Source organism: Aythya fuligula, chromosome 3 (assembly GCF_009819795.1).
Source record: "Aythya fuligula isolate bAytFul2 chromosome 3, bAytFul2.pri, whole genome shotgun sequence".
Taxonomy (NCBI): Eukaryota; Metazoa; Chordata; class Aves; order Anseriformes; family Anatidae; genus Aythya; species Aythya fuligula.
This window is the reverse complement of record NC_045561.1, coordinates 59564426-59591847: the sequence shown is the minus strand read 5'-3', so window position 1 is coordinate 59591847 and position 27422 is coordinate 59564426. Positions and strand designations below refer to the sequence as shown.

The window sequence follows — 27422 nt, the reverse complement described above, 5'->3', positions numbered from 1 at the left end:
GGTAGTGGCACGTTAACTCTGTTGGCAAAAGAAGAATATTTTTCATCTGGTTTCCTGTGATCTAGCTACTGAATTCTGCATTACCCAACTGGCAGTTCACATCAACAACAAAAAACAAATTAATGTGTGTTGGATACTAATTCCAAGGCCAACAGAATGTGGCTCTGAAGTACCATAACTACAGGCACCAATTTGCTTCTACGAGGCAGCAGGTGGTGGCAGCAGTTTGTAAACACAGTAACAGAACCATTATATAATATACAAGGTATTCCCTCTGGAAGCTTGTAAAATGGGTCTCACCTGCACCTAAAAGCAGTTAGGCATTAGAAGTACAAATTAATTCCATGCAGGTATCCATCGTGCTGCTGTTTCAGAAGTCCTTTTGGGGAGCGGCAGAAGCTGCAGAATCTCCCCAGCGGCTGCCTGCTTATTCCTTGCTTCAGCTGTAGTTTGAGTTCACACTTTCCTTGGCTGAGGAGTTCTCATACACCTCCCAAAGCCAGGTTCTGGCCTTCACAGTCCCCGCAAGTCATGGTATCTTCAGAAGTTGGACATAAACAGTCATTTAAAACCAAAATGAACAAAAATAACAAACAAAACCAACAGGGAGCAAACCCAATACTGGACAAAAGGCCTAGATGACAGAAGGCATTGGAGTAAGGCATTCAGTGTTTTACTTCTCATCTAAACTGTTCTGTAAGCACAGCCATTCCTACATACAATTTTAAAAAGAAAAAAAAAAAAAAAAGCAGGGGCCTAAAATACCTTCTACCGAAAAAAAAAAACAAACAGAAGGATGAGAAGGGCTTCCAACTGGACAACACCAGGATTTATTATTTTTTTTTTTTTTACCTTAAAGTAAAAATTTTCAGTCAAGGATCCGATGGGAAGATTGCATGACGGATTTGCTTTCTAAAATGATAGGCGGCTCTGAGATAAGGAGATCATCCTCACCTAGGGAAGAGTTCTGCTCAGTGTTCACAAAGTTAGGAATATTAAATTTTGTAAGACAATTCAGGTCCTCCTCAAATGTTCCACTGCTCCTGGGAACTTCCTGAAAGTGGATATTACTTTCCAGACCTGGACCTTTCTGATTTGGTTTTGCTTTGTCTAAGCGTTCCACTTCATTAATGCAGAAATGGAAAAGTGACCGGGATTCTTCAGCTATCTGACGAGAAAAGACTCTCTCCGATTCTAAAGGTCTTCCAAAATCTGCCACAAAGCTATTCATCCGGAATCTTTTTTCAGAAGGTTCTGCATTGCTAGGGAAAATAAGAAAAAAAACAAGTGAGAGCACGAAAGTAGAATTATTGGTATTCTCACCATCAAATCAAGATTCAGCAGCCATTACGATCAGGAAGAAAGGAAACCCTATAGCTTATCTACAAGGGACTTAAAAGGCCAGCACTATTTATTTTCTGCTGAAGCTATTTCAAGTTTCAATTTGTAGTGGTAATTTTCCATGGGAGTAAGTTATCAACACCCATGTTCTTTAATGGCACTTCTAGCAAGCAGTATATTTTAATAACCAGTTCAGCTCACTGAATGAGCCTACAGAATTTCCTCTTAGGTAGCTAACAAGCAGTAGCAAGTTCAAAAAAAAAAAAAAAAAGTTTCATAGAATGCTTTGAGAAAAATCTTCAATAGTGAAAACCTTTGAGAGACATTAGGTAACGCTGCTGTCACTAAAGGAGTAATTGGGTGGTTGGTTGTCCAGACATCAAACCGTCATTTGTACTGACCTCGGTCAATGTCATTCGGATTTCCAAATTTAAAGAGACTACTATAAAGACTGGAAGGCTTAAAGAATCAGAAACATAGCCCAGGAAGGAAAGACATCTTGACATTTCTCTTGGAGCTTTCTGTAAGTGTTAGCTCAGAACAGCTCCAGTCTACACAGATCTGTACAGGAGCCGCAAACAGCTGAAGGTGAGAAGAGCTCGACCCAGACAACAGTTAATCCTAGAAATCCCCGATTTTCAAGTGCTAATTTACTTTTATGACATTATACAAGAATTAGAGCCTAACAAAGTCAGTTACACTGGCCTTCAAATCAAACCAGTCCTCTAGTTTGTCAAAACAATATTGGTTCATTCTGCATTTCAAAGTGAAGCATGCAGAAGTTTAATGTTTAAACCGATGCAAGACACAGGATTAGCTAAATGATGATCTACTGGATACACAGCAGGAGGCAAACACCCAATCACCAAATATCCTGAGTCAGAAGGGACCCACAAGGATCATCGATCGAAACAGACTGGAATAATGCCACGATAACCTTCAGAACAGGTGACTGACATTAACATATTTGTAATGCAGCTGAAAGCACCCACTGAGCTGCGTATAGGGTTTTGCAAAATGAGTTCCTGTATGGTTTTGTGGCACAGAGTAGAGCTGGCAAGCACATTAAGAATAAACATTGTAAGCCTAGGAATCAAGTTTTAAATGGAGAAATAGAAGATGCAGAGAAATTTTACAACAGCCAAGTTTTTGAGGACTTATTACAGAGAACGATCCTGTCTGAACAGGGAGCACATGATCTAGCATACACTCATATTGTCAGATTCTGAAATTCATGAACGCTACCTTGCTGTATTTTGGGGAAGACTTAAACTAGACTAAAAACTTTTATAGTCTTGCCCACTACAGTACCCAAGCATGCCCCAGTGTACATCTTTCCAGAAGACTGATAAAACAAGACAAGCAGTTTCAGAAATCCCAGTTCTTTATTTGGAGAGCCATGGCAGAGACCACAACCTACTCCTATTGCCGTATTTGGGCCAAGAGGATTCCAAGTCCCAGAAGCTGCCATTAAGAGCAGGATAGAGAACACGAGACACCTCGAGCATCACACTTAAAGAAAACCACTCAAACAAGTAGTCACCAGGGAACTAATGCAGGGAAACTAGGCTCCCTTCTGGGATCTTTCTGGCCAGTGGTACTGGGTTCTGGTTGCAGCACTGAGCTCTGGCCTCTGCCCAACAAATTCAAGTGTACCGTCAGGGTACAGACTGGTTTGCAGTATACCCTTCCACTGACTTCGGACTGTCACTTCAGATTCCTCTGTAGCTTAAGCAACCCTGCCTCGATACCTCCATGAAGCCTTGTAATCACAAGGGCCAGACTGGTTACATGAGCAGACTTGCACATTTGTTAGATAAACATGTTTTAAGGACTTTTTTTTAAAAGCATGAAGAAACACAGGGTAATGTCTTCTGAGTGACAAAGAAGAGTAAGACAGAAATTTCAGAAAATTTCAGGCAGAAATATGGAAAAAATAATTGACCTCTTTTTGGACAAGCTAATGTTCTACACCTACTAATACAAGTGAACAAAAGAAAAGTGCAAGAGGTATTTCCTTTACTAATTGCATTTCTGCCTCCTCATCCATGTCCTGAACCTCTCCTCTTGGGCTGAGGATGTACCCAAACCTGAACATCTTGTACAGTTTTAAAAAGAACATGCTATCATACCCCTTTATATTGAGCCAAGAAAAGCGTATTACTAGAAAAATCAGAGCATTCTACTTTGGATCCATCCATCTGAACCCAGTTACACTTCTCTCTCGCGTTAATGGTACTTTAAAGAACAGCCAAAATGACTTCCTGAAGTCAGAGACACGTCCATCAACCAGGATGGCTTTCTCCCAAGACCTAGGGATCCCATTAACATCTATTTCTAAAGGACGGCTGCAAGACAGCCCACTAATGAAACTATGAGTCATGAAGAATCCAGTGAGCTGTAAAGACAAAATGCAGGCAAAATAAATCCACAGTCTACACTGTTTTTGCAAGTAGGTGTTTATGTTCTCCAGTTTTTATATATACGCAGCAAAAATAAGATACATCAATAGTATTTGCTGCCCTTAGCGTATCTCTGGATGTTGTTTTTCCAGTACTGTACACATTAAGTTATCAGATCTCAAAAAACAAGTGTAGATTTGTTAAAGGCACCAACTCAGCATATGAAATAAGTGGACAAATATACAAGCATACAGCTCTCACAGCTGACAAGGAATTTTAAAGTAGGTACAGAAAGGAAACGTCTAGGCTGTGTTCAACAACTGAAGAAAAAACTATATTTAGATTTAGGATGGAAGGGACCCTTGGAGGTCCCTAGTCCAATGCCCTGATCAAGGCAAGACCAGCTGTGAATTCAGGTCAGGTTGCTCGAGGCCTTATCTGGACATGGAAGTTGACCAAAGACGGAGGTTTCACAAACTCTCTAGACAGCCTGTTCCAAGAATATTGATGAAGAAAGCAGAAATGCAGTGAGATATATCAAGCAGCCCTCTGCTACTTCAATGTACACTTTTACAAGCACACAAACATTTTGACAAATATCCATGTAAAATTCTCATTGTCACGTATTTGACTTCATCACTTCCTCCCCCACCTTGTATTACTCACATATGTACAGACCTGGATGCTAAGCAAAGAAAAAAGATCCCCAGGGAAAAGAGACAGCACACCAGTATTTGCAAAGATTTTAAATATATTTGGGAGCAGAGCATGGCTTTTCTGTTTGTTTTGTTTTGACAATACGTAAGGGAGGCAAAAATCCCAGCTATGAAATTCAGCAAGTCAGTTCCGGGAAGCTGAATTCTTCTGCCTGCCTGCTTCCATCTCAAAGAAGCAAAAACGCAGGAGCAGAGCCAGGAGCTCACCGTACCCGCAGGTCCTCCCTAACACACGCCTGCCTCTGGAGAGAAGCTATTACAAGCTGTCAGATGCAGCCTTCATAGGAGTAACCAGCACAGGGCCCTTGGAGGCAGAGACAGGCAGGCTGCGTCAGGAAGCGTTAACGGCAGACAATTGCCTTTCACAATCAGCTCCTCATCACTGCTACCTGCCTGCGAGCCTTCTCACCCTCCAGAGAGCCTTTTGATTTCTTCTTGATGACAAGCAAACGTGGGAGGAGATGCGGGCTCAGACTTTCTCAGAGGGACACTGATAGCCTGCGTGCTGCACAACTGCGTTAAGTGTCAGACTTGCAGATAAGTGGTTGAGCCAAGGCATGGTGTGCACATACAGATCAGCCAGAAGGAGGTGGAGAAAGGCTTTGTTTTTGATTAAGAGGACTCTAGTGCTAAGAAGTAAGGAGCTGATTGGGACTTCCCCATCTACTGCAATTTTTCAGCAGAAACTAAGACACCTGGAGGCTCGGTGAGCTACAGGGTTAAGAGAAGATCTTGCAAATATTACCAACATCTACGTTTTGGACTTAGATGCAAACATGTAAAACCCTCCATGCTTCAACATTCTTAAGTCAGTACCTGCATTGTATTTAATTTGTATCTACCCTGTCAATACTTGTGCCTTTTTCAAACACTTGGAACAAAAGAAATATTTTAAAGACACCCAACAGCCTTTCCTAAGAATGGAGTACAAAACAAAAAAATAGTATTCTGAGCCAGTGCAACATCAGCACTGTCACTGGTCATTTGTGGGCTGCAGGACACCACACAGGCCACCAAGGCTGCATTTGTTATTGCAGTTTTTGGACTCACTCTTGATGTGGCGCTCCAGTCTTCGTCAGCAGAGTCAGGACAAAGAACATGAAGATGACAAAAACTGCAAGACCAACCCAAAATCCAATCACAATGGAATCTGGTGAAAAAGAGAAAATAATATGATCAGTATTTCACCTGCATTTGCAGAAAGTTCCCTTCCACATACAGTATGAGACTACAGATCCCCAAAAACTTTGCATCTTATTCCTGGTTGGCAAAATGGGAAGAATTATAAGATTTATTTCTGAATGGAAAGCTAACACTGAACCTCTCATTTCTAGCCCAAATTTTACTCACATCTAGACAAACCAGAAACAAGCTGAAAGCGGGAAGGGACTGAATTCTCTGCTATTGAACTAAAAGCAGCTTCTTTTGTTATGCCTGGCCCACATCCAAGCACTGCTTTGGAAATAATTCAACACTAGAACTCGGATAACAGGATTATTTGATTTTCAGAAAAAAACTCTGTCCCTATATAGCACAGAATTCCTGCTACTTTGAATGATTTCTGCCTGACACCACTGGGGTTCCAGGTTTTGACAGATCTCTTTGGCACGACAGGCTTAGGAAGATTTAGCTGTCTTTCAGTGGTACAAGTGGGACAAGCAGTTCCAAACAATTGGTAACCACAGCCCAGAACTACAGAGCACCAAGCCAAAACATGACTTGGGCCAGGACCTGCAGTCTGCAGGTGGTTTTTCACCTGTCCTTGCAGTTGTTTATTTTTAGTTTATGCAAATATTCAACACTTGCACTGTAAAAGTTCAATAAAATTAACACACAGACAAGCCAAAGGAAAGTCTCAGGCAGGACAAGCTCTTGTCCCACAGCTACCTCCAAACCTCAGCGATCCCCAGTGAACGCAGAGCTCCTCGACAAGCCATCTGAGCCAATCCAGCTGGAACAGTGCAAAACATTTACCAGTACCTCAAACACTCAGTCTCCTATGGGACTGACTAAGGACACCAGAAAACAAGGAACCGGCCCTCCTGCCTGGTACTTGGCCCCAGTGGTTCATCACACTCCCACTGTGAAACATCTTCCACGTTAAAGGCAGATCTGGAAACTAGAAATCAATTGTAACCATTTGCTCTTTCTGTGTGAAGAAAAAGTGCCTGCTGCAACTCGACATTTTCTCCCTGTAAAAATACTCGATCATAATCAAGTCACTCCTTAATCCCATTTTCTGGTAAACTAAGGAGGTTAAGTTTCAAGTCTCTCACTGCCGGTTTTTTCCATCTCTCCTCAACATCCTTTAAAATAACCAAAGGTAGATCAAGTATAGGTCTTCATGATGAGTAGAAAATGGGGGAAAAAATCACCCCTTACTGACGCTCTGTACACTTTCCAAAGCTTGGAATATTCCTTTTAGCTTCAAGCGTACTGGTAAGAGTTTATTTTTGCAATTCTGTGCGTTGTGAGCACTAAATTATTTTCAGAATCATTCTGTATGTATAGCCTGTACTCGGTGTTTCAAGATTCATCAGGCATTTCACCTTATTAATACAAGATAGTTCATGGTTATTTATCATCTTAGACTTTGCAGTACCTGCAAATTTGATCTGAAAAGAAATATCCCCATTAAGCAATTCACCACTTAACCAACTGCACTGGTGAGCAGAACAAAATATGATCAAATAGGATGCTTTAGAAATACATGCATAGATCATATTGATCAAGTTGAAAAAATGAATATATCACACAATCTTGACTTTTCTTTATTGACAAATTACTACTTCCCACAAAAATCACATCTGCTGGTATTGTGTGCTCCCATAATTCATGATTAGCAAGCCTTCCTCAGGGTTTGTTTGGTGTTTTGCCCCCTGGAAGAGAACTCCTACGCCTACTGAGCATAAAGCTACATCTTGCTTCACTGTGGCTGTTGACACTTCTAACCCTCTGCTGCATCAATGACGTTCTTTGGGTTTCTTTAAAATTAAAGCAGCAGGCCAGAAATCTCTTTAGTATTTCATTTCAGTCTCACTCATTTAAGTGCAAATTATCCAAACCTATTAATTTCTAAACATTTATTCAACATAAATGGCACGTCAAACTACTTGCATTCAAAATAAATGCTAAGACTACATTTACAATACCAGCCAAGTTCCAAATAGATTAGGAAAGCATCCCATCACCTTTCTAACTTTTAGTATCAGCCTTCCTAACACTAATTCATAACCCTCTTAACAGTCCTACCTATTTTACCTCTCTCTGATGTTACCAAGGCTTCTTCTGTTCCAAATGCACAAAAAACTGTTTGTATCTCTGCCAGTCACAGATAACTCCTGGTTATCTTTGTCTATTTACTTTAGAAACTTTTAATTTATAGAACATCTGGTGCCTACTTTTCTGGATTTTCTGATTTCTAGTTTCTGCCTTCACTTCTGCTCAGGCAGAACGTGCTTTCAGCTTTTGAAAAAGATTTTTTCATATTTGAAAGATCATTTGGCATTTAAACAGCCCCTCTTCTCACCAACACCCTTTTTTGTTTGTTTGTTTTTGTTTGTTTGGTTTTTTTACTATTTTTTAATTAAATAATTTCTGTGAATTAGATTGTTTTTTAAGCATTTTTCTCTACAAATCACTTTACGTAACTTTTTCTCTACTTTCAGAGAACAGGCTTCTGAATTTCTTTTTCTGGTATGCTGAATTGTTAGGAATCTCCATTTGACTGTAACTAAATCAACACTAAATCCAAATCGGCCTCTGACTTTCTCTTGTAGAATTCATCTTACCTTATAGTCCAACACAGCGCTCCCTCACATTGGGTGAAATACCTTGGTACATCAGAAATTCAAAGAAATCACCTCTAAGTTTAAGAGGGGACAGATGTTTTACAGCTGGCAGTGTGCTGCTGCCAGCCTGCATCACCTGAACTGGAATCCACTCTAAGTTTTTAACATAAGTTAAAATACAGACGTACATGCCCTCTCCAGTTGGACTGGATTCTTCTCTTGTAGACTCATTTCTGGACTTTGGTGGAATTTATATACATTTATCTACCAGCATTCCGAGACTGTTGTACCATAAAGGTCCTTCCTGTTCTCAGTGCAGAGTAATAAGATGGACCCTTCTCAGCCACTTCTGTTTTTCAGTACTCTAACCATATGAGCAGGTGTTTTCCACATGGAGTGGCACCACAGACACTTTCTCCCTGCACCTCACACCTCCCCATCAACAGTTCAGGATGTTTATTCCTTTGCTTTCCTTACAGCTCCCTGTACAACATACAGACAAGCCAACAGCACCATTTTAACTTTACATTGTAAACCAGATCACCAAAGCAGAGCCTCATTGCTTTCACATCAGTTCTTTTATCACTGATTTTGATTCTATCTTCACTACAAAAATCTTCGAATAGCAAAGCTGAGGAAGATGGAGTACTTCCAAGTGGGAGCACATCTACAAAGCCCCAACCTCACCGTTTATGATGCTTGCCTCTACAGAATTTAAAATTCTTTGTTAGCAAAAGCTGAAAATCAGTCTGCATACATCTGTGCAAAAAAAAAAAAAAAAAAAAAAAAAAAAAAGGGTTTAACATTTCTTACATAGCTAAAAAAAAAAAAAAAAAAGAAAGAGAGCCAGCAAATAAAGTGAGGACTTGTCAAGTATTCAAGGTCTCCATGACAATGTAGCCCTAACATAACCTTCTCTCACACATTCAGATTGCAGTGACTAAACGTTTGACCGTGTTGCCTCCACAATCCTCAATAGGCCCAACTCAGCTGGAGTTACCTAGAACAAGGTATTTATTGAAATATCATCGCATATGCAAAAGACATAGACTGTTCCTTTACTAGATTAAAATCAACCCACTGAAAATGCAGTAACACTATAGTAAAGAGAGGCAACTCCAATCTATCAGTTAAAAAGTGGGATAAAACACAAAAGGAGAAGGGACTTCCTAAGTAACTGATTCAATACTGCTATTAGCCCCTCTCTTTCACAGATAGAGCAAGCTCCACCTGAGAGGTGGTGTTTCCTCTGTCCCATTCACTAACAAGTGTCATCCTGAGCCCTCCTGCTCTACGAGCAGCACAGCCAGACAGCAAAGCCAAGCTGCCATACCCAGCATGGCAAGCAGCTCAACGGCAATCTGAGATTCATTTTACCACTAGACCTCCAGCAGTTCAGAGGTAACTATCATTTATATTTGTTCTCCCATCACACTGACACACAGAGCTAAGAAGATGGTGAGTACACACACGGCAGCTCATCTTCCTAATCAGTGATCTCTGTAATCAGGTTTGGTCTCTGATTAAGTGGAAAAAAGGAATATAAATTGGAAACATGATAAAAACTAACCTACATTTTTCAAGTACCTAACATTTGTAAAAACACAGAGAATAATCAGCAGACTTCTGTTAAAAAAAAATAAATAAATAAAGGAAAAGTACAATTCAGGCCAAAGAGTAGCTTCTGGTCTAGCTTTTGTCTTTTAGAAGTTGTAAGAACGTCTGTGAGTTCTTCTGATTCTCCCAGTGCCTCCCCAAAGCCTTCCGAAGCAAGAAGCAAAGCAGATCAGCTTTCCTGGGCTACTGATTGCCACTGCAAGCCTCCTCCTTCCCAGTCCAAATCCTCATCACAATGAATGAGGAAGGAAGCATGGATCCCACCCTGGACCAACACCCCAGTACTGGATGGGGACCCTGCCCCGCTACTTCAAATACTGGTGCTTAAACATTTGCACAGAATATTAAGCTGTAAAACAGTGGGATGAGACGACTTGCTTCTCTTTGGAAAAATGCTTGCAGAACACATCCCAGAGTTTTGAGTTCATTTGTTCCTTTTTTTTTTTTTAAAGGAAAAAAAGGAGCTTAAAGGAAAAAAAAAAAAAAAAAAAAACTTCCCCTGTCTCTCCTTCACCCTCCTCCTCCCCCCCCCCAAAAAAAAAAAAAAATCTAGAAGTCAAAGTTACTGTAACCAAACTTATTGTCCAATAAATATTGGCCTGGTTGCACTAGCTTGTCCTAGCTAAATCTCCTCTTGGAGATAATTTTCATCTCTCTGATCTCTATCCTCCACTTTCTACTTGTACTGTAATTAAACAGCTCCAGCATTATTACAATACTACATTAACACAAGCATTCTAGGAAGAAAATCCTAATGATAAAAGTTTCTTCAAAAAAGAAAATTCTTCTTTCAAGTCTCTTGAAAGCTTTACACATTTTTATGAAAGAAAAACAAAAGCAGTAAGGCTGCCCACCAATGCCCTTTTCACATTACCGGGAACAAGAACAGAACATGGATTGCAGCAGGTAGGCACCAGAAGCAGCAGGGGCTGCACCTGCTGTTATAAACAGTTCTTAGTAGTCTGCTATTCCTTAGTACTGAGAAATTCCTACTACACTCAAGAAATCCATGGTGCTCCTACACATAATGAAAACAGCCGACAAAAAGACAGAAAAAGAAACAATTCTAATAATTCAGTAAAGAGGCTAATAACTAATTGTTGAGAAATCAGAAAGTTCAGAGAGACTTCTGTACAATAATCAGCTATAAGTGAAGGGCAGTGAATAAGATGGGGAAGCTCAGCTGAAATAAAATACGTCTGTAGTGAACTTACATTTATGGGCCTTCAGGCCTTCAAACGACACCGGCCCGTACTCGTAGTACTCGTACTCCCAGGTGTAATCAGAGTTAGACATGGCCTGCTGGGAGGTTCTGTTAGAAATCAACCTCAGGGCAGACATCTTGCACTACAATAAATATGTCCCTGTGGATACAAAATGCGTTAGTACAGAATACATTTTTCTAACACATCTTTTGATTTCACCCAGCATCTTTTCTTACTTTGGGGATTCTCTCTTGTCACTATTCCCAAGATGAACCAACCGCTCACGCTTACAAAGATGCTCCCACCATTAAATCCAGTATCACTGCCCACCAGGCAAGGCCATCACAAGCCCTCTCACCCTTTCCTCAGTCTTTGCTGGCCGATCCTGCTATTCAGGACCGTGACAAGCTGGAGAATTCAGCTGATAGGAACCCAGCTGACTGCTCGGCAGGAAAGGACCTGAGGGTGCCCCCACCAACACGAGTCACCAGCATGCCCTTGGGGTAAAGAAAGCCAACCACGCAGTGGCCTGAATTAACAGGAGTGTAGCTCGCATATCAAGAGAAGCATTACTTCTCTATTCAGTGCTGGTGAGATGGCGTCTGTGGTACCACATCTGGGTTTGGTGTCCTCACAAGAGGCTGAGGGAACTGGGTTTGTTCAGCCTGGAGAAGAGAAGGCTCAAAGGTGACTGCAGATGCCTCTGAGGTCTAAGTTAGTCAGAGGGCATTGAGAAACTGGGCCAGACCCTTCTCAGAGGTGGACAACAACAGGACATTAGGCAACAGACTCAAGTTGAGACATGGGAAATTTCAATTAGACAGACAAAAATACTTACCTGATCTAGCCGAACATGCTTTGAGCAGGAGGTTAGAGCAGATGACCACCAGAGGTCTCTTCCAACCTAGATTTTTCTGTGCTAAAAGTTTCAATATGCCACTGCAGGAGGAAAATAAGACAGGAGTGATTTTCCCTGCAGATCAACAAAACCTGCAGGGCAACATTACTGAGTATTAAAGTTAGCCTGATAGATATTCTGTCATTCCAACACTGTGCTAGGGATTTGTGTTTTGCAGAGTAATTTTTCAGGATTAGACAATTCTACACACACTGAAAGAGAGCACATCTCTGCACAAAACATCTGCTGCAGCAACTGGAATCAGAACATCTAACCTGAGGTTTATTACGAAATAGCATTCCATAAGAAACTGTTCAGTGCTTTTCAAAAAGTAAATTGAGCTTGGGTAATTCCACATTCAATTCAAACCCAGCAGGGTGAAGACTTCATGTGGTTTGCAAAACTATTGCAATTAACTGTTCTTTGGACAATGAAACTTCTCATAGTACAAAGTCAAATCCAGGTAAAACTTATTAGCAGGAGGGGGGAAAGGACCCTAAGTAGCCATGTCACTCAAAATAGCTGAAACTTCAGTCTTCTGTTAGATTCAATAAGACCATATGCAAGTATAGGACACTCCAAATGCTAGGATGGCCATGCATAAAGACCAGGAAATCAAGCAAAGTGAGAAACACAAATTCACTCCAGAAGTACAACCAGCCTTTCAAGTTCATAAAAAAAACATTATATTTCTGTAAAAAGTGATAAATCATTTAGAACAAGAAATGGATCTATTTTTCAAACTCAAACCAGCTTCATTTTCAGGATTAGCCATTCACCCATGGTGGAGTGGGAGGCTGGAGAGGACGAGATTTGCTTGAGTAAGGATAAGGTGCTTCATTACCCTCACCCTTCTTCAGCCACTCACAAAGCTCCTAGTTAGACTAAATAGCCTAAAGCACAGAAGGTGAGGAAAAAGATGATTTAGGGGCTGCAGTGTACAATTCATTTCACAGCTCAGGATGTTTCCCATCCTCTATTTCCTTAAGGGTAAGAAGGAACATAACAGAAAAATTTTTTAATTTTTAAAGTTCTTGTGTTAACAGGAAATTTCCTCCTCTGCTTTCTCAGTGACTTGAAAACTTTCCTTATTTCCTGGAATAAGAGAGAATGTCTAATTGAGCTTTAGACAGTTTTTCTTGTTTTCTAAAATCAACTGAGGTTAACTCCTACCTTCTGGAAAAAGCAAATGGCACAGAGGAAAAACTATGATTCTTGTCCTAGCTTGCTCCTACCAGCACAGCTCTGTCAGCTGTCTCTTACAAGCTTCTGCATTTCGTTTTTGTGACTGACCCCTGAGGGTTCCCATCATCTTTTTCCCTTCTCCTCAGTGTTTACTTGATGATGCATCTCCTGTCAGATTTTATCAGCATGTTCCTGTCTAATCCTGCTTTTCTCTTTTGCAGCCTTCTAGAGGAGTCTCTTAAATATTTCTTGTATGGATTTAGTGTTCATTGTCACTGCCTCTTTTAGCATTATCATAAATCCACAGGCAGAAAACTTCTGAATAAGATATATGAACAGTCCAAAAAGTGTTTCTTCATCTACCTCAAATGCAAGGAGATAGAATCATAGAATATCCTGAGTTGGAAGGAACATAAATAAATAAATAAATAAATAAATAAAACCGTGTCCGAGAGCATTGTCCACAGGCTCAGTGCTGTGACCACTGCCCTGGGGAGCCTGTCCCAGTGTCCAGCCGTGCTCTCAGCGAAGAACCTTTTCCTAACAACCAGCCTGACCCTCCCATTTCAGATGCATGCTGTTAACTGGGTGTCATGCAGATCCCTCCCCGCAGCCTAGTCACTAGTGTCTACTTGTGACTCTTCTCCTCATAGGTCATAAGAGAATTTGTCCTGGTTTAGGTGTAGGTTCAGACTCAAAATTCCAGGCTATCACCACTGGCTATAAGCATTTCTACACTTCCTTCAGTTGTGGATCAGTCACTATCAGAGCAACAGGTGCTTACTGAAACTTTGGCCACTGGCTCCTTGCCTGATCTGTTACTCAGGCTTTGCAGGACATAAAGCACGCCTTTACGTGATGCAGTAGAGCTAAGCATAAGCATTGTCCCAACCTAGCATGCACCTCACTTATAAGCTGTCTGCCCAAATGTCTCTAAAACCTTGGCCTGAAACACATTAAAACAAGCCTTCTATTCTACATGCCTACCTGTTGACTCTGATGTATACGGCTCACACTGGCTCTTTTTCTTTCAGAAACAAGTAAATGAGCAGTAAAAAGCTTTATTTTGCTCATATTTATTATGCTCATATTTATTTTGCTCATATTATCATAAAGTAAAAAGCTTTATTCTGCAGTCAAGGAGACTCGACTGCAACTCCTGGAGCTGAATTACACCTTCATGAGAACTCATTCTTAACCTTTGTGAAAGTCTGTAGGGTCACAGCTGCCTGCCAGTGGTACCTGTGCAAGGCAGTTTGACTGCAGCACTGAGTCTGCACAAAATCCATGTCTCTGAATTGCAGCAGTGGGGTGCAGACATCACTGAGGTTTGACTATTTGAAACACTCTGGATGTCATCAGCACATTTGCTCTGCACAGCCACTTACCTCTCAGACTGACACCCAGTCGCTCTAAGGGCAAAGCTGGGCACACGCCATATCTGAAGCACAGCTTTGTGGTTCACACTGCCACTGGAGCCACCAGGGCAAATCCGTTTTTTTGTGCATCTGGAACTGGTCTTGGATGTCACCAGCAACAGCCACCTCCAAATCTGATCTGCATGCACAAGAGTAAATCCGTGTGGACTGGTCAAGGTAGTGTTCATTTCTGGAGCAAGATAAACTACCAATACTGTAGATGCATGCAAGGAGGTAAGTTTTCAATCAAAAACTACATTAATTTTCCACTTTACCATTCTGCTTACTTCTGCAGAGATCAAACATTTTACAGACTTCATAGACTAAGCAAATTGTTGGTCCCTTGCAAACGGTGAAGATCCCAAAAGCCAGGCAGGAACAGAAATCAGCAGCATTTCAAACTGTGGTAAGTCTGAGAAAGCTTAGCACTGCATCCTGATGCATCAGCTCCACCGGTTATGCAGTACAATTAAACCAGAAGCACTGGCTACAAGAAGGTAACAAACTCAGGCTGCTTCTGTGCCCCCCTCAGTCCCCATCCTACCAACAATATTCTGCTTGCTGGGGGCAAGGGCAGCAGCCATCACACCACTGCATTGCTTTTTACTCCATCCTGAGGCAGTCACAGAGGAAGAAGTGAATGAGGAAAGCAAGCACAAATCTGTTTACTCTGCACTGCAGGAGCTGAAACGTAATAGAGATCTCATCTTTCTACAACCTTACCACACAGTTATTGCTTCGAACAAGCTGTGCCACTTCTGAGTACTGATGAGAAAGGAGTCTGCAGCAGATACTTAGCCAAATGGTCCTTGCTTCTTTCCAGTTCTCAAGATCCTAGATGTACGGGGTTTGAGATCCAGCTTGAGGTCTTGTACAGGGTATACCCAATCTTCTCACCTGCAATAATAGAGGAAATCAAGCAATATAAAAGCAAAATTTAGCAGGAAAAATAGCAAGATAATTGAAAACTGACCGTACAATTAGAATCAATCATACATGCTAACTTTGAGTACATAGCACCTGGGACTTTTCTTGGAAAGAAAAGAAAGTACCAATATTAGCAACTCAGAACAGCATCATCTGCATGAGCTATTGCACTACAACAAGAATAATTTTAGACTCATCACAAAAGGGCTTTATAACAATGGTACGGAAAAAACACTAAATTAGTCTAAGGGAACTACGGACAAGAAATGAAAAATCACAGGCAGCTGTGCAGCATGCTCCTGTATTATACATCACGTAACATACATTTTAATATCCTTGCAAATGTAAACTAGACTCTAGCACCTGCTTATCCAACATGCATATGAATTCTCACGAAAACGTCTTATTTTCCACGAACTAGCACTTAATGTCTTATGCTGTTTTGCTGCAGCGTAGGTCTCCACACCATTATGTATAATTTTGCATGCTAATCGTATGGCTACTGCTTGTGCCTAGTTTAAAAGCAATAACTTCATGAATTTAAAGTCAAAATTAACAAGTAAAAGACCAAAACAATTTGCCAAGTACTTTCCTAAAATGTCAATCATATACACAAACACTGATGCCTGCTTAGTAGTTCAACTCAGATGGGGCCACCTGAAGCTTGGCAGAAACTAATAGGAAATCACATTGTACTATGAGTTCGCAGACAACTACATGGATTTGAAAAAAGACAAAGAAACACTGTGTATGCTCGCTTTTAAGTCTTGTCTAAGAAGAAGGCTGAATTATACCCAATGGGACATCACAAAAGTTATATACTCCTTCTATTCTGAAGGAGTTTCAAACCTGAGCTGACAATAAAGGGACAGGGAACTGTCAGTTAGTACAGAGCTACTGGAACTAGCTCCCAAAACACACACTGAAGCAACAAGCTTAGTTCAACTCCAGTATCAAAAGCCTTTAAAATTACAGGCAAAATATGCAGTCCTAAGACAGTATTAACTACAAACAATAGAGAGATACTAGACATAATTCCATTTGTTTTCTGCAGCTACAACAAAATTATGCAATCAATCTTCAGAGCTCAACTTTGAATCCTGAAAACACATCAGATTTTGCCATCTCAAAAGTCCAAATGGAGTATTATGAGCATTCACACTTCCACCCAAATAATAAGTCTCTATAAAAAACACTCAATTTGACAGCTGATGTAGTCATTGGAGAGAACAACACCAAACCTCCTCCTAAGCAAAGAGGAAATAAATGGAGAAAACTATATCTGAATAACAGGTTCTCATCTCTGAGCAGCTTTAAAGTGCAAAAGCTACCCTTTACTAGATGTTTTTTTACTAGCTCTATTACCACAACAAGCTCAGTGCTGAAATGGAGATCTTTTGGATGCCTTGCTAACCCCGAAATCTGTTACTCCAATGCCTTATTTCTGAGTAGGGAGAAAGGAAAGATTCCCCACTTTCCATATTCATACTGATCAGCCCACCTCAGGTCAGCTGCAAGGAGCTAGAAAACGCATTTTAATAACACACAGCTATAAGAGTTGTTTTTATGCAATAACTGATAAGAATAAATGATAATAAGAAGGCAACTTCAGTAGTAGGGCTAGAACAAGTGTTTTAATTTTTATAACCCAAAGATGACATTACTTTTAATAGAAAAAAAAAATCTGTGAAGAGAATTTCTGTCAATGCACATAACCCTATTCCTAGGGTTACTAGACTACAGATTTACTCTAATGGGCTAGTTTGCAAATCACAAGGAAACTGCAAACCTGGTGCTGAGTGTGGCCAAAGGAGCAACTGAATCCAAGAATAGAGGCATCAGGGAGGATTTCAAACAACCACATCTACCCTGACTGTTCTTAGCAGGGGTGAGGCTAAAAGAACTAACCATTTTCGCATCACTGCATCAGGGAACTCAGCGCTAATTAAGGGACTCGGCCCCTTTGCTGAGACACAGCACTGCTGCATGTAGGGCTGCACATCTAAGGAAGCAGAGAAGTGTGCTCACCCCTCATTTTGCAGCTCTCTGTCAGCTTTGCAGCAATGACAAAGCCAGGATACTGCAGCCAAGAAGCAGAGTGGAAACTGAGGCCATCTCCCCTCCTCTGTAACAAAACAAGCCCCTGACCTTCACATAGCACCCGTCAGGTGTGAAGCACAGCCACGCACTTCACTGCTCAGCTATTCTATCCACAGAAACAGATTTCCCCTGCACAGCTCCTGTCTGCCTTCAAGGCAGCAGAAGATAAACTGGCAGAGCCAAACCAAACAGGTATGATAAACCACTCGCTCAGAGTTGCAACCACTCTTGGATATCTCACAGCAGCGGTTTGGCCGCACTGAGGTGGAAAAATGCCTATGGGTTAAGATCACACCCACAGGGTCTGTAAAATCATAATCTCTCTCAGATGCGAAGTAATTCTTGAGCTTTTCAGTTTGAAGAGTCAGCTGTGTATTATGTTTTCTCAATAAAAAAATAAAAAATACAGCTTTTCCTGAAAACTTCCACACTGCATGGATAAAGGATTTCTGAGCTTTTGCAGTTCATGTACAACACAATCAGTTCAGCAAAAAACTTTGAATAGCTACTGAAATGGATCTTTACTAAAAAGCAAACTGGTTTAGGACTTTTCCAAAACAGAACTGTTTTTTTTTTCTTGCCTTTCTAATTCTCTCTACTGCTGTGAAAGAAGCAAACAATTTATTTCAAATTTCTTCCCAGCAATACAATCGGACAGCAATACACTACTCATAAATGCACATCCAAACACTCTCATCCTTAATCCCTACCATGTCTCTGTGCTACACCAGGCAATAAACATGCAACAAGGGACCAAGGAAGCAGCGTTAACAACAGCACAACTGAACCGAAGCTCATTGGAGCAAGCACACAGAATAAAGCCTTGAATGTACTAAAATTTTGCTCACACTATTGGCTTTAAGATTGGAAATTTGATTTAAACAGTTTAACAAGCTGCATGAGCATCATCTGGGCTTCACCTTATAACCTTTTCCACCACAATGTGTACACAAGCTGTGAAAGAATAAGCACAGCAATAAACAACTTTGACAGCTCTTAACACTCTGGATTTTATTTTTTCAGAAAATGAATTCTCTGGCAACATCTTGATTCTAAACATCTTTTCTCATGATTGATGCAGCCAGAATGTTTCATTATTTTAGGCAAGAAGGGAGCCAGACTGCCCTCAGTCAACAGGGAGTTACCATCTCACTGGCATCTCGCCAAGTATTTACTCCTATAGCAAGAACTTACCTTAACTCTCTGATTAAGAACCTGAATAGGAAATAGGCAAATGGACAAGAAAAACAAGCAGCATTTGAGACAATTGCCTGATTATCTGAGAGCGGAAGCCAAAACATCTATTTATTTCCACACCGGTTACGCAAATCTGCATCTCTGAGGAGCTCAAATGAGGAGAAACAGAAAAGCGCAGAGAGAAAAGCGGCAGGTTGGAGAACACAACTGGAAACAGAAGTGCCCTCATGTTGTGCCAAACGAGCCCTGCCCAGCCTTGCTGGAGCAGCATAGGCCAGCATCGCCACCGCTGCCCCATCCCTGTACCAGCCGTGGCTGACACAGGAGCAGTGGCAAACTATGGGTTTGCCACACACCCTGTCACCCACACACCCAGTCACCACCCGGCACTGCGAGCACCTACTGATGCGGACACGGCAGGATGAGCAAGGCAACCATGGGGGATCGGAGGGAAGCTCTGCCTGCTGGTCTTGGAGGGGATCAGCTCCAGCCAAGGGAAGGGCAGGCAGCTGAGCACAGGGACCTAATCCTGCCACCGCCAGCAGCCGCTGCTCGCTGGAGGGGCCACTGAGGGATGCTGAGGGATAGTGGAATAAAGCACCAGGCTCCTCTGGGGAAGGACAAGGGCAAGGCTGAGAATGGGTAAAGCCATCCACTGCAGAGAGCCACACGTCACCTGGACAAAAAAAGAACAAGAAATATATTCTTTTTTTTTTTTTTTTTTTTTTTATTTGCAAGTGTTTTTAGGTTGGATTTTAAAGTTCGCTCAAACGCACAGCAGCCAGGGCAGAGCCGAACATCCAACCCTGGGGAGGGAATAAAAACTTTTAACGCCTTCCCGATGTGCCACAGCGGGGTGGTTAAGGGCTGGCTGGGCTGCTTTGGGAGACGCGTGCTCCGGAGCACCAGAGGGAACCCCTCAGCTAAACACCGAGACGAGACACAAGCCCCCTTTTCGCAGGCACCACCTCCCCCAGCACCTCAGCCCCGTTCATGAACAGCCCACACGAGCCCCGCAGCCCCTCAGGGCGGGGCGGGGCAGCGCCAAGGTCCAACCGCCACAACCGCCCCAACCGCCGCCGCCCTTACCTGGCCGGGCGCCGCCCCGCCCGGCACGGCACAGCACAGCCCAGCACAGCCCGGCAGGGCAGGGCAGGGCGCGGCGCAGCGCAGCCAATGAATCAGCAGCAGCCGCGGCGCCCCGGCGGCACGGCACGGCACGGCACGGCCACCCGCACGTGATGCCGCCGCCCGGGCCAATGGGCGGTGCGGGCGGGAGCGGCGGCGCCTGGTGGTGCTGCTGGTACTGCTGCTACTGCTACTGGTGGCACTGCTGCTACTGCTGCTGCTGCTGCTGGGGAGGCTCCGGCGCCGCGTGGGCGGCCGCGGGCAACGGCCTCGGCGGGCGCTGAGGGGGCGGCGGCCATTTGCTGTTAGCCCAAGGGGGGAGACCTCTGAGAAATCAGCGTGAACTCGATGCCGCGCTCAGCTGCTTGTAGTTATCGGAGCAGTTTGTGCCCCTTCCCTCATACCACAGAATCATCTAGGTTGGAAGAGACCTCCAAGATCACAGAGTCCAACCTCTGACCTAACGCCAACCAGACCTCCACTAAACCATATCACTAACCTCTACATCTAGAGTTCTTTTGAAGACCCTGTCAGTGGATACCACTGAGGGGAAAGAGCTCCCTAATTCTTCTACCAAGTATTTAGACACATGGGTGAGAAGCCTCTGAGCCTTCTCTAGGCTAAGCAGCCCCAGCCTCTCCTCATACAACAGGTGCTGCAGTTCCTTCTCCATCTTTGTGGCTTTTATTCATCATCATGGCAACCAGGCAGTGTCCTTGAGCTGCCTCACACACCGATCCAACAAAGCCATTGGCCTGCTGTGCTACCTGCCCTCAAGTGTTACAGTGAGTCCTTGCTAGGACTCACTGGCGTTTACCCTTTAGCATCGGATTTTCCATATGGTTCACATCCATTTGTCTTCTTCCACCTGAATACAGCTCATGTGCAAGTAAGGGCATCAGTGAAACCACTCTATTTCATCTGTCTCTCTTCAGGTGGGACTGTGATCTTGGACAGGGCTGTTTCTCTCCGTAAACAGTTGTAAAAGCTCTCAATATTGTCATCTTCATCTCAAAAGTATTAAACTGATGCTTATGTATCATCATAACTAGAAAATTCAATAAACACAATGGAAAGTCAGGAACCTGCCTTCTCTTATTAATCCATTGATGTTGAAAGGGCAGCGTGACTCGGACTTTTTGTTTTTATTTATTAGGCTTAAATAAAATTTAGTGCTCAAATTCCCTCTTAAAGAAGGAAACCTCATGTAGCTTCTAATCATCTCCTGTGCTTTTGTCCTTTAAGGAAAGATTAGAGCTGTCTTTGATACCATATGCAGCAGAGACCAAACAAAACTACACCACAGCTAGACTAGTGAATTTGTATTTTCTCAAGACTCTTAATATCAGTTTCTAACATTTACTGGTGAAAATGTAGAATTGGTGATTATGCAGTGCTCTTTCCAGGTAAGCTGTGGATCTCTGCAGGTGCACAAACTCCCAGTGAAGGTAAAGGTGTTTAATATTTTTTTTAAGGGTCTTTTCCCCATTGCTCCTGTCATTTCATTCTGTCTCTTCATGCAAATCATTAGTGTGTCTTCCTGCTTACAGAGCTAGCAGTGGGAATTTGTAAAAGGTAAAGGAATTCAGCTGAGGGTAGTCATGAGCAGCATACATTTGCATTGCAGCTGACCACAGTGAGAATGGAGCTTTATCTGCAGCATCTGCTCTCTTCTGGCTCAGCAGCTGTGGTGTCAGCCCAGGATTTAGTGAAACACAGCTAGAGACTACATTTACAATTAAAGCACAAATTCTGCAGAGAGTCATTCTACCAGTCCTTCTTACTTGCCAGATCTTTAAATTTATGTAGTCAGTAGCTGCCTGGGTTTTAGCAGCCAAATCAAAGCAACTGCAAACAAACAAAAAAAAAAAACAACAACTCTTCACTGTAGCTTAGTCATAATAGACCACCCTCCCACACACCCCAAAAAAATACAATTTTGAAAAGGAATATTATTACAGAGTTAAGAACCTTGCAGTTCTTACATATCTCAGGTGGTTTAAATGGAAGGCAACAGAGGGACTTGCCTGCACCTATTATGACAAGTAGGACTATGTTGCAAGAATAAAATTGTTGGGTTGCATTTGTACCTTAGTAAAAATGTTATAAAGAAACAAACTGAACGTATTTACCATTTTTCTGTACTACATTCTCAAACTTCTCAAAGTTGCAGATCTGTAAAAAGGCTGCCCTAGTGGGCTTTCCAGTGCTGTTGATGGACAAGTGTAATAACAAATTCAGGGTTCAATTTCACTAAAAAATAATTTTGGTTTTTCTCTCAAACAATGCTGAGCTCCACAATCTGTCATGTTTTAAAAGAAACGGTATTATAGGGGAAAACATATTTTATCCACCTTACAACATGAAACTAAAGGTAAAATTTAAACATTCAAGAATAGAGAGTAAAGGCTTGACATAAGCCACCCATGCATGTTTGATTTCATTCATATTAGTAGAAATCAGATGTAAATCTACAGATAAATGTAACAATAAAAAGTGGTTGAGTAATGAACTATATTTGTACCTTTTTTAAAAAATATTTTCTTATTTGATTATTTTTTAAATGAAATTAGTATTAAGTTGAGGTTGCAGGAAACTATAGGGAAGCAAGTGGAATAGCTTTCTGAGAGATACTTCTTGTCCACAGTTGCATTAGGAGAATCCACTTCCTCCATTGTAGCATGTTTCAGCACTCTTCTGCTCTACTGTTACTGAAAATGTTATCTCCCTTCCAGTTTGAGTTTGATGCTTAGTACCATTCCTCTGTTAGAATAAATAAATAAATACATTTCATGGTATATTCTATTACAGTTATGTATTTACAATTAATATTATTTGGATAAGTTTTATTGTCTTGAACATTGCATCTGTTAGTGATGTTTTTCTTTTGGTAAAGGAAATTTCCTTCTTTTTAAAGGTAGATCAGAATTTAAGCATTATTCCAGCATCAACTACATAAAAGTTAAATGTCACATATCAACTGATCCTGAGTATTTCCCTTTTAAGGAAGGCACAGAACTGATATAGCTCTTTCGTAACATCAGTTATGTCCTTTACTGATAGTTTTGCCCTTTAAAACTTCTTGAAAATGACTAATTTCTAGCATATAGTCCTGTTTTCTTTGTGTGACCTTCACTCTGTGATCTTCTCTCTACAGCCTGAATCCTGAATGTTCTGAATTACCTTTTAATAATTAAAAAAAAATAAAAAATCAAGAAAGATCATGCCTATGCCAGTTTACTACCCATGGCTGTTTAAAATCTGAACTAGCTCAGGCCCCATCTAAATGCTTGTTGGCTTTTTAACATATTTTTCTTCACTGAACACAGTATAGATACTACATGTAACTTGCTGTCATTTTTATTCACCAAACTTATAATCTAATTCTAAAAATTCATTACAGTTGTTAGACATGCCCTTACTCCCTTAAAAATACATTGTGATATTTAAGCTTGGAATACACCAATGCTTTTTTTTTTTTTTTTTTTTTACTGTGAGCAGTTAGAACATACAGCTCTCTTTGCAGCCATCAAATATCCTTAATCAAATTCTTAAACAGTTGTCCCGCCTCCAACACTTGCAGTTACCTCTCAGTCAATTTTAAATTCTGAAAAGAATAAATTGCCTCCAATACTTACAGTCTGTCCTTTAATTTGGTACCGGATTAATCTTGTGACAGCCTTTATGGTCTTTTGCACAGCTGTGGCAAGCTATGTAGCCTAGATTTTCTCATCTTGTCCTCTTGCTAATGTGATAGCACAGCATTGCTCTTCCTTGGTGTGTTGATCACAGAATAAAATCTTAACATCTGGCATGTTTCACCCTAATTTATGGAGCATCTTTCCTTGTTCCCAGCACAGTCCCTGTTTCCCAGAGGAGCAGAGTTGCAGAGTTATATAAATAAATAAATAAATAAATAAATAAAGCAAAACAAAACTCAAAGATTTGCAGTTTATTATTCTATGCAAAACAAGGAAGGGAGGGACAAGAAGACTTCATTCCAATAAATTCTGGGTATTGTTTTCTAAGTATGTTAGTTATGAGGCATCTTTATTCCAGCAAAACTATTCATCAATCACAGGCATTATATCCTAGTTTATTCTACAGATTACGATTCTATCATTTTTAGCAAAATACTCTGCAGCACTTGAATAGCACAGCATCCATAAGTAACAACACAGAAATGTGCTCCATATCACTGAAATTTGATAAGCTACAGCATGTAGCTCAAAGCTTATCAGAACGTCATGTTCATCCCCTATACTTGATATGCCACAGCAACTGCTAGAAATCACAAGTATGACTAACTGTTCTAAGAAGTAGCTCTTCCAGCTTATGTATTGTTTATTTTGCAGATTAAGAAACAGATAAACATAGATATAATTTACTCTGACTGCACTGAATCTGCTATAATGTGCAGAGGACCAGTGTAGTGGAATTTGAGGCAGTTGTATCTTTCTGGGAACTCCATACTGAAAAGGAACCAGGAACCCTAACTTCAATTCTGCCTTTGGATGTCTACTCAGGCTCACAAGTGCTCACACACCCTGCCACTGAAATTCAAGTATCCCTGAAGTTGTCCATAAGGAACTGACTGGTGAAGCTGGAGGAAGGGTAATATTTCCACTGGAGGCATCACCACATGTCCAAAGGCAGTTCTCTTCTCCCTTCACAGATACTCTTCACTTTGATGGGAAGAGCTGCCTAGCATATTAATATTGGCATGCCTTGCAGGTATTAACACAGAGGCTTAGATAGTCTTTACTTCACCCAGTTCAGTCCATGTTCTGTCTCTTGGAACTGAAGTCATAGTTCAAGCAGGTCTGAGAGCAGTGCATTCTTTTCTGGGAAGATAAATGGGAATGTGCTCAGATGTGGATCACTGCAAAGACAGGAGATGAAAATAATTCTTCAGTCTCAGACACTGCAGAGATGATGTTCAGTCATTCTTTTTTTGGTTTTATTAAGAAGCTGTCATCTTCTGATCGCTCTTAGAGTAGGTCGTGAAGCTTCACTCAAGCCTAGAATTTGTAGTATTCCCCTTCCTGTTGGCTCCTCCTTAGTAGAGGAGAACACATAACCTACAGCAGATATCACTCTGCCAGAAACGTGTTTGCTCATAGAAGATTCACAATAACATGATCACCGCTGTACAGAGGATCTTTATGAACCAGGGCTGCACCTCCTGAGAAACAGCATCATTTAACTGCTACACAGTTCACCATACAAAATTATTACAATACTTTCTGTGAGGCATCTTAAGCTGCACGAGAATTTCTTTTGTTAGATAAGCTGATATAATCAGAACAGGCAAAGTAACATGCACAAAGCATTTCTTCTGGTCTGAAATAGATAGAGGCTACATCAAGCTAACTACAGGCAGAATGAGATTTTACCTTGATTGACATTAATCAGTTAAATGGTTTGGAAGAAAACGTGGCTGATACCTGTGACATAGAGATGGATACTAGAAAGAGATAAAGTTGTAAGGTTGGTAGTTCTGAAAAAGCAATAGTAGTCAGTTTCTGGTAGATCTATAAGCGATAAGCCAGGGGCAGGATATAGGCAGAAACAGTATATACCACAAAACCAGTGTTCTTTTGAGTCAGTGGTATTCAGTGTGCAGTAGAGTTATGAACTATACTCACCAGACTCATCTGGTTAAGGTAAATACCTTGAAAGTCGTGAAAGAGGTAAAAGGAGCACTTCTTTGTGAAAATATTGACGGGATGAAAATAACCAGGTATTGTTCTGTACTGATTGCACGGTAGCAATTTGGTCCCTTTAAATTTCATACACAAACACAACCACTTCCATAAAAACAGCAACTGGCCAACATAACCAGTACAAAACAGTCATTGTAAAGACAACATTAATTTAAGAAGGAAATGCATCACATTTTGGGGAGTCCCTTAAATACAGTTTTCTATACTGCAAAAACAGACCCTGTTTATAATATCTGTGCAATTGTCATCTAGAACTCTACTGGCAGGTGTGTGGAAAATGATGCATTCAGAAGTGAATCACCATCTCTAGTGAAAGAAAAGATCCTTGAGGGGGAGAAATTGCCTACCTACCTCCAGGTGATTCATGTTTAGGACTCCTAAAATGTTAAGGGTTTCCATTTGTTTTAGACACTTAAAGTACCAAATATAATTTTAGAACCCATATCTCATTTAACCTCCAATGAAAATGTTGCTTTTTAATGGGCTTGCTGTTTTTAAAAACATCATTTTAAATCCCCAGTCAGTATAATACCACAGCTCACTGAATTCTGAATGTAACATTTTGGCTTTTAGCCACCTTCAGCTTTGAAGAAGTTTTCTTTGATAGAACTTTAGATATACTTCCACAACGATAGCTTTTTTTTTTTAGCTTTAATCCTTCTGAGTCATGTCTCTTCAAAGAAATAGTCTTTCAGTTTGGACTACGATGCTTCTCAGAAATAGCTTTTAATATTTAAGTGCTATTTGAATAGCCAAGTACCTTTCATTTGAAAACTCAAACTTTCGGCCAGCTTCAAATCTGACTCTTGATTTCAGCAAAGTGTTTTTAAGCTGCTTACCATGCCAGAGAGAAGACCACACTGTTTTATCTTCTGCATGATGAGAACCAGAGTGCCCCAGAGGCCAAACAATTTCAGCAGATGGAGAGCATGGAGAATAGGGATGATCAACGCAGGAATCCTGCTGGCCAGTAGAAGGGCAGGAAGTCAGAACGTTTTACCAGTAACTAAGTGATAAGTATTCATTCCTGCTCCTGTGAAAAAGGCTGCTCCCATCATAGAGGGCTTGTTTCTAAATTGAAAATGCTGAATGTGCTAACCTGCAGGTCTTTCTCCACTGAGGTTTTGGCACTGGGATCATCCAACCGTACAAATATGATGTAAGAAAAAGTTCTGCCCTGCAGCACTGAAAACTTTGCTGTGCAACAGGTAGCATGATGCCTTATTTCAGTTAAAGTATCTTTTAGGACAGAGACTCTGCAAGTACTGAATTTGTAAGTCTGTACTCAATAAGATTTTGTGTCCATCCAACATCTTCCTTTGGTAGGGAAAGAAAGTTCATTTAGGTCAAAAACTCAGTCCACCGACTTTGCTGGAGCTAATAAAAGCAACACTTTTATGTTCCCAAGTCAGTAGTGTTTCTGAAGTGCTCACTGGCCACTTGTGCTAAACTGGAACTTAAATGGAACAGAAGAAAATGGACAGAAGGGGATGCTGCAAGGTTCAAGAACAATTCAGCCCTATATATATTCCAGACAAACACATCCATAACCCTTCCCAAGAAAGAGTAAAACAAAAACAACCACCACCACAAGAATATACTACAGTCAAGTGTATGGTTTAGAAAACAAAGCTAAAATGTGAATACCAGGTATGTTTAAACTGTTAAATATTAAAAAGCCCTCCTGTGAGAATAGGCTAATTCTCATGCTGGGTTGGTCTGCAAAAAGGGAGTGAAGTTCGAACTGCTTAAGTAATATAAATAATAGGAA

General features: G+C 41.2%; 1 protein-coding gene across 4 annotated transcripts; it reads right to left on the bottom strand.

The window, feature by feature from the left end:
- Positions 1-760: 760 nt before the first annotated feature.
- MRAP2 (melanocortin 2 receptor accessory protein 2) lies at positions 761-19939 on the bottom strand. 4 transcript variants are annotated; one of them, XM_032185778.1, is made up of 7 exons: positions 19887-19939; positions 15297-15470; positions 14544-14712; positions 11911-12062; positions 11082-11231; positions 5510-5609; positions 761-1262 (listed from the first exon to the last, which is right to left on the bottom strand). In XM_032185778.1, exons 5-7 carry the CDS (start codon positions 11206-11208, stop codon positions 869-871), a joined length of 621 nt encoding a protein of 206 aa, XP_032041669.1. In that variant the 5' UTR covers positions 11209-11231; positions 11911-12062; positions 14544-14712; positions 15297-15470; positions 19887-19939; the 3' UTR covers positions 761-868. The 4 variants fall into 4 exon arrangements, with proteins under 4 accessions (XP_032041669.1, XP_032041668.1, XP_032041670.1 ...); XM_032185777.1 differs by having other exon boundaries at positions 11911-12011; XM_032185779.1 differs by lacking the exons at positions 14544-14712; positions 15297-15470; positions 19887-19939 and having other exon boundaries at positions 11911-12231.
- Positions 19940-27422: the final 7483 nt, after the last annotated feature.

What these genes read in the sequence shown, in the direction of transcription:
- MRAP2 (XM_032185778.1), bottom strand. Translation starts at nt 11,208, where the DNA reads ATGTCTGCCCTGAGGTTGATTTCTAACAGAACCTCCCAGCAGGCCATG. An exon ending in AGGCCTGAAGGCCCATAAAT is followed by an intron (nt 5,610 to 11,081) that starts GTAAGTTCACTA and finishes CTTTTTCACCAG; the next exon opens with ATTCCATTGTGATTGGATTT. An exon ending in ACTGGAGCGCCACATCAAGA is followed by an intron (nt 1,263 to 5,509) that starts GTGAGTCCAAAA and finishes TATTTTCCCTAG; the next exon opens with CAATGCAGAACCTTCTGAAA.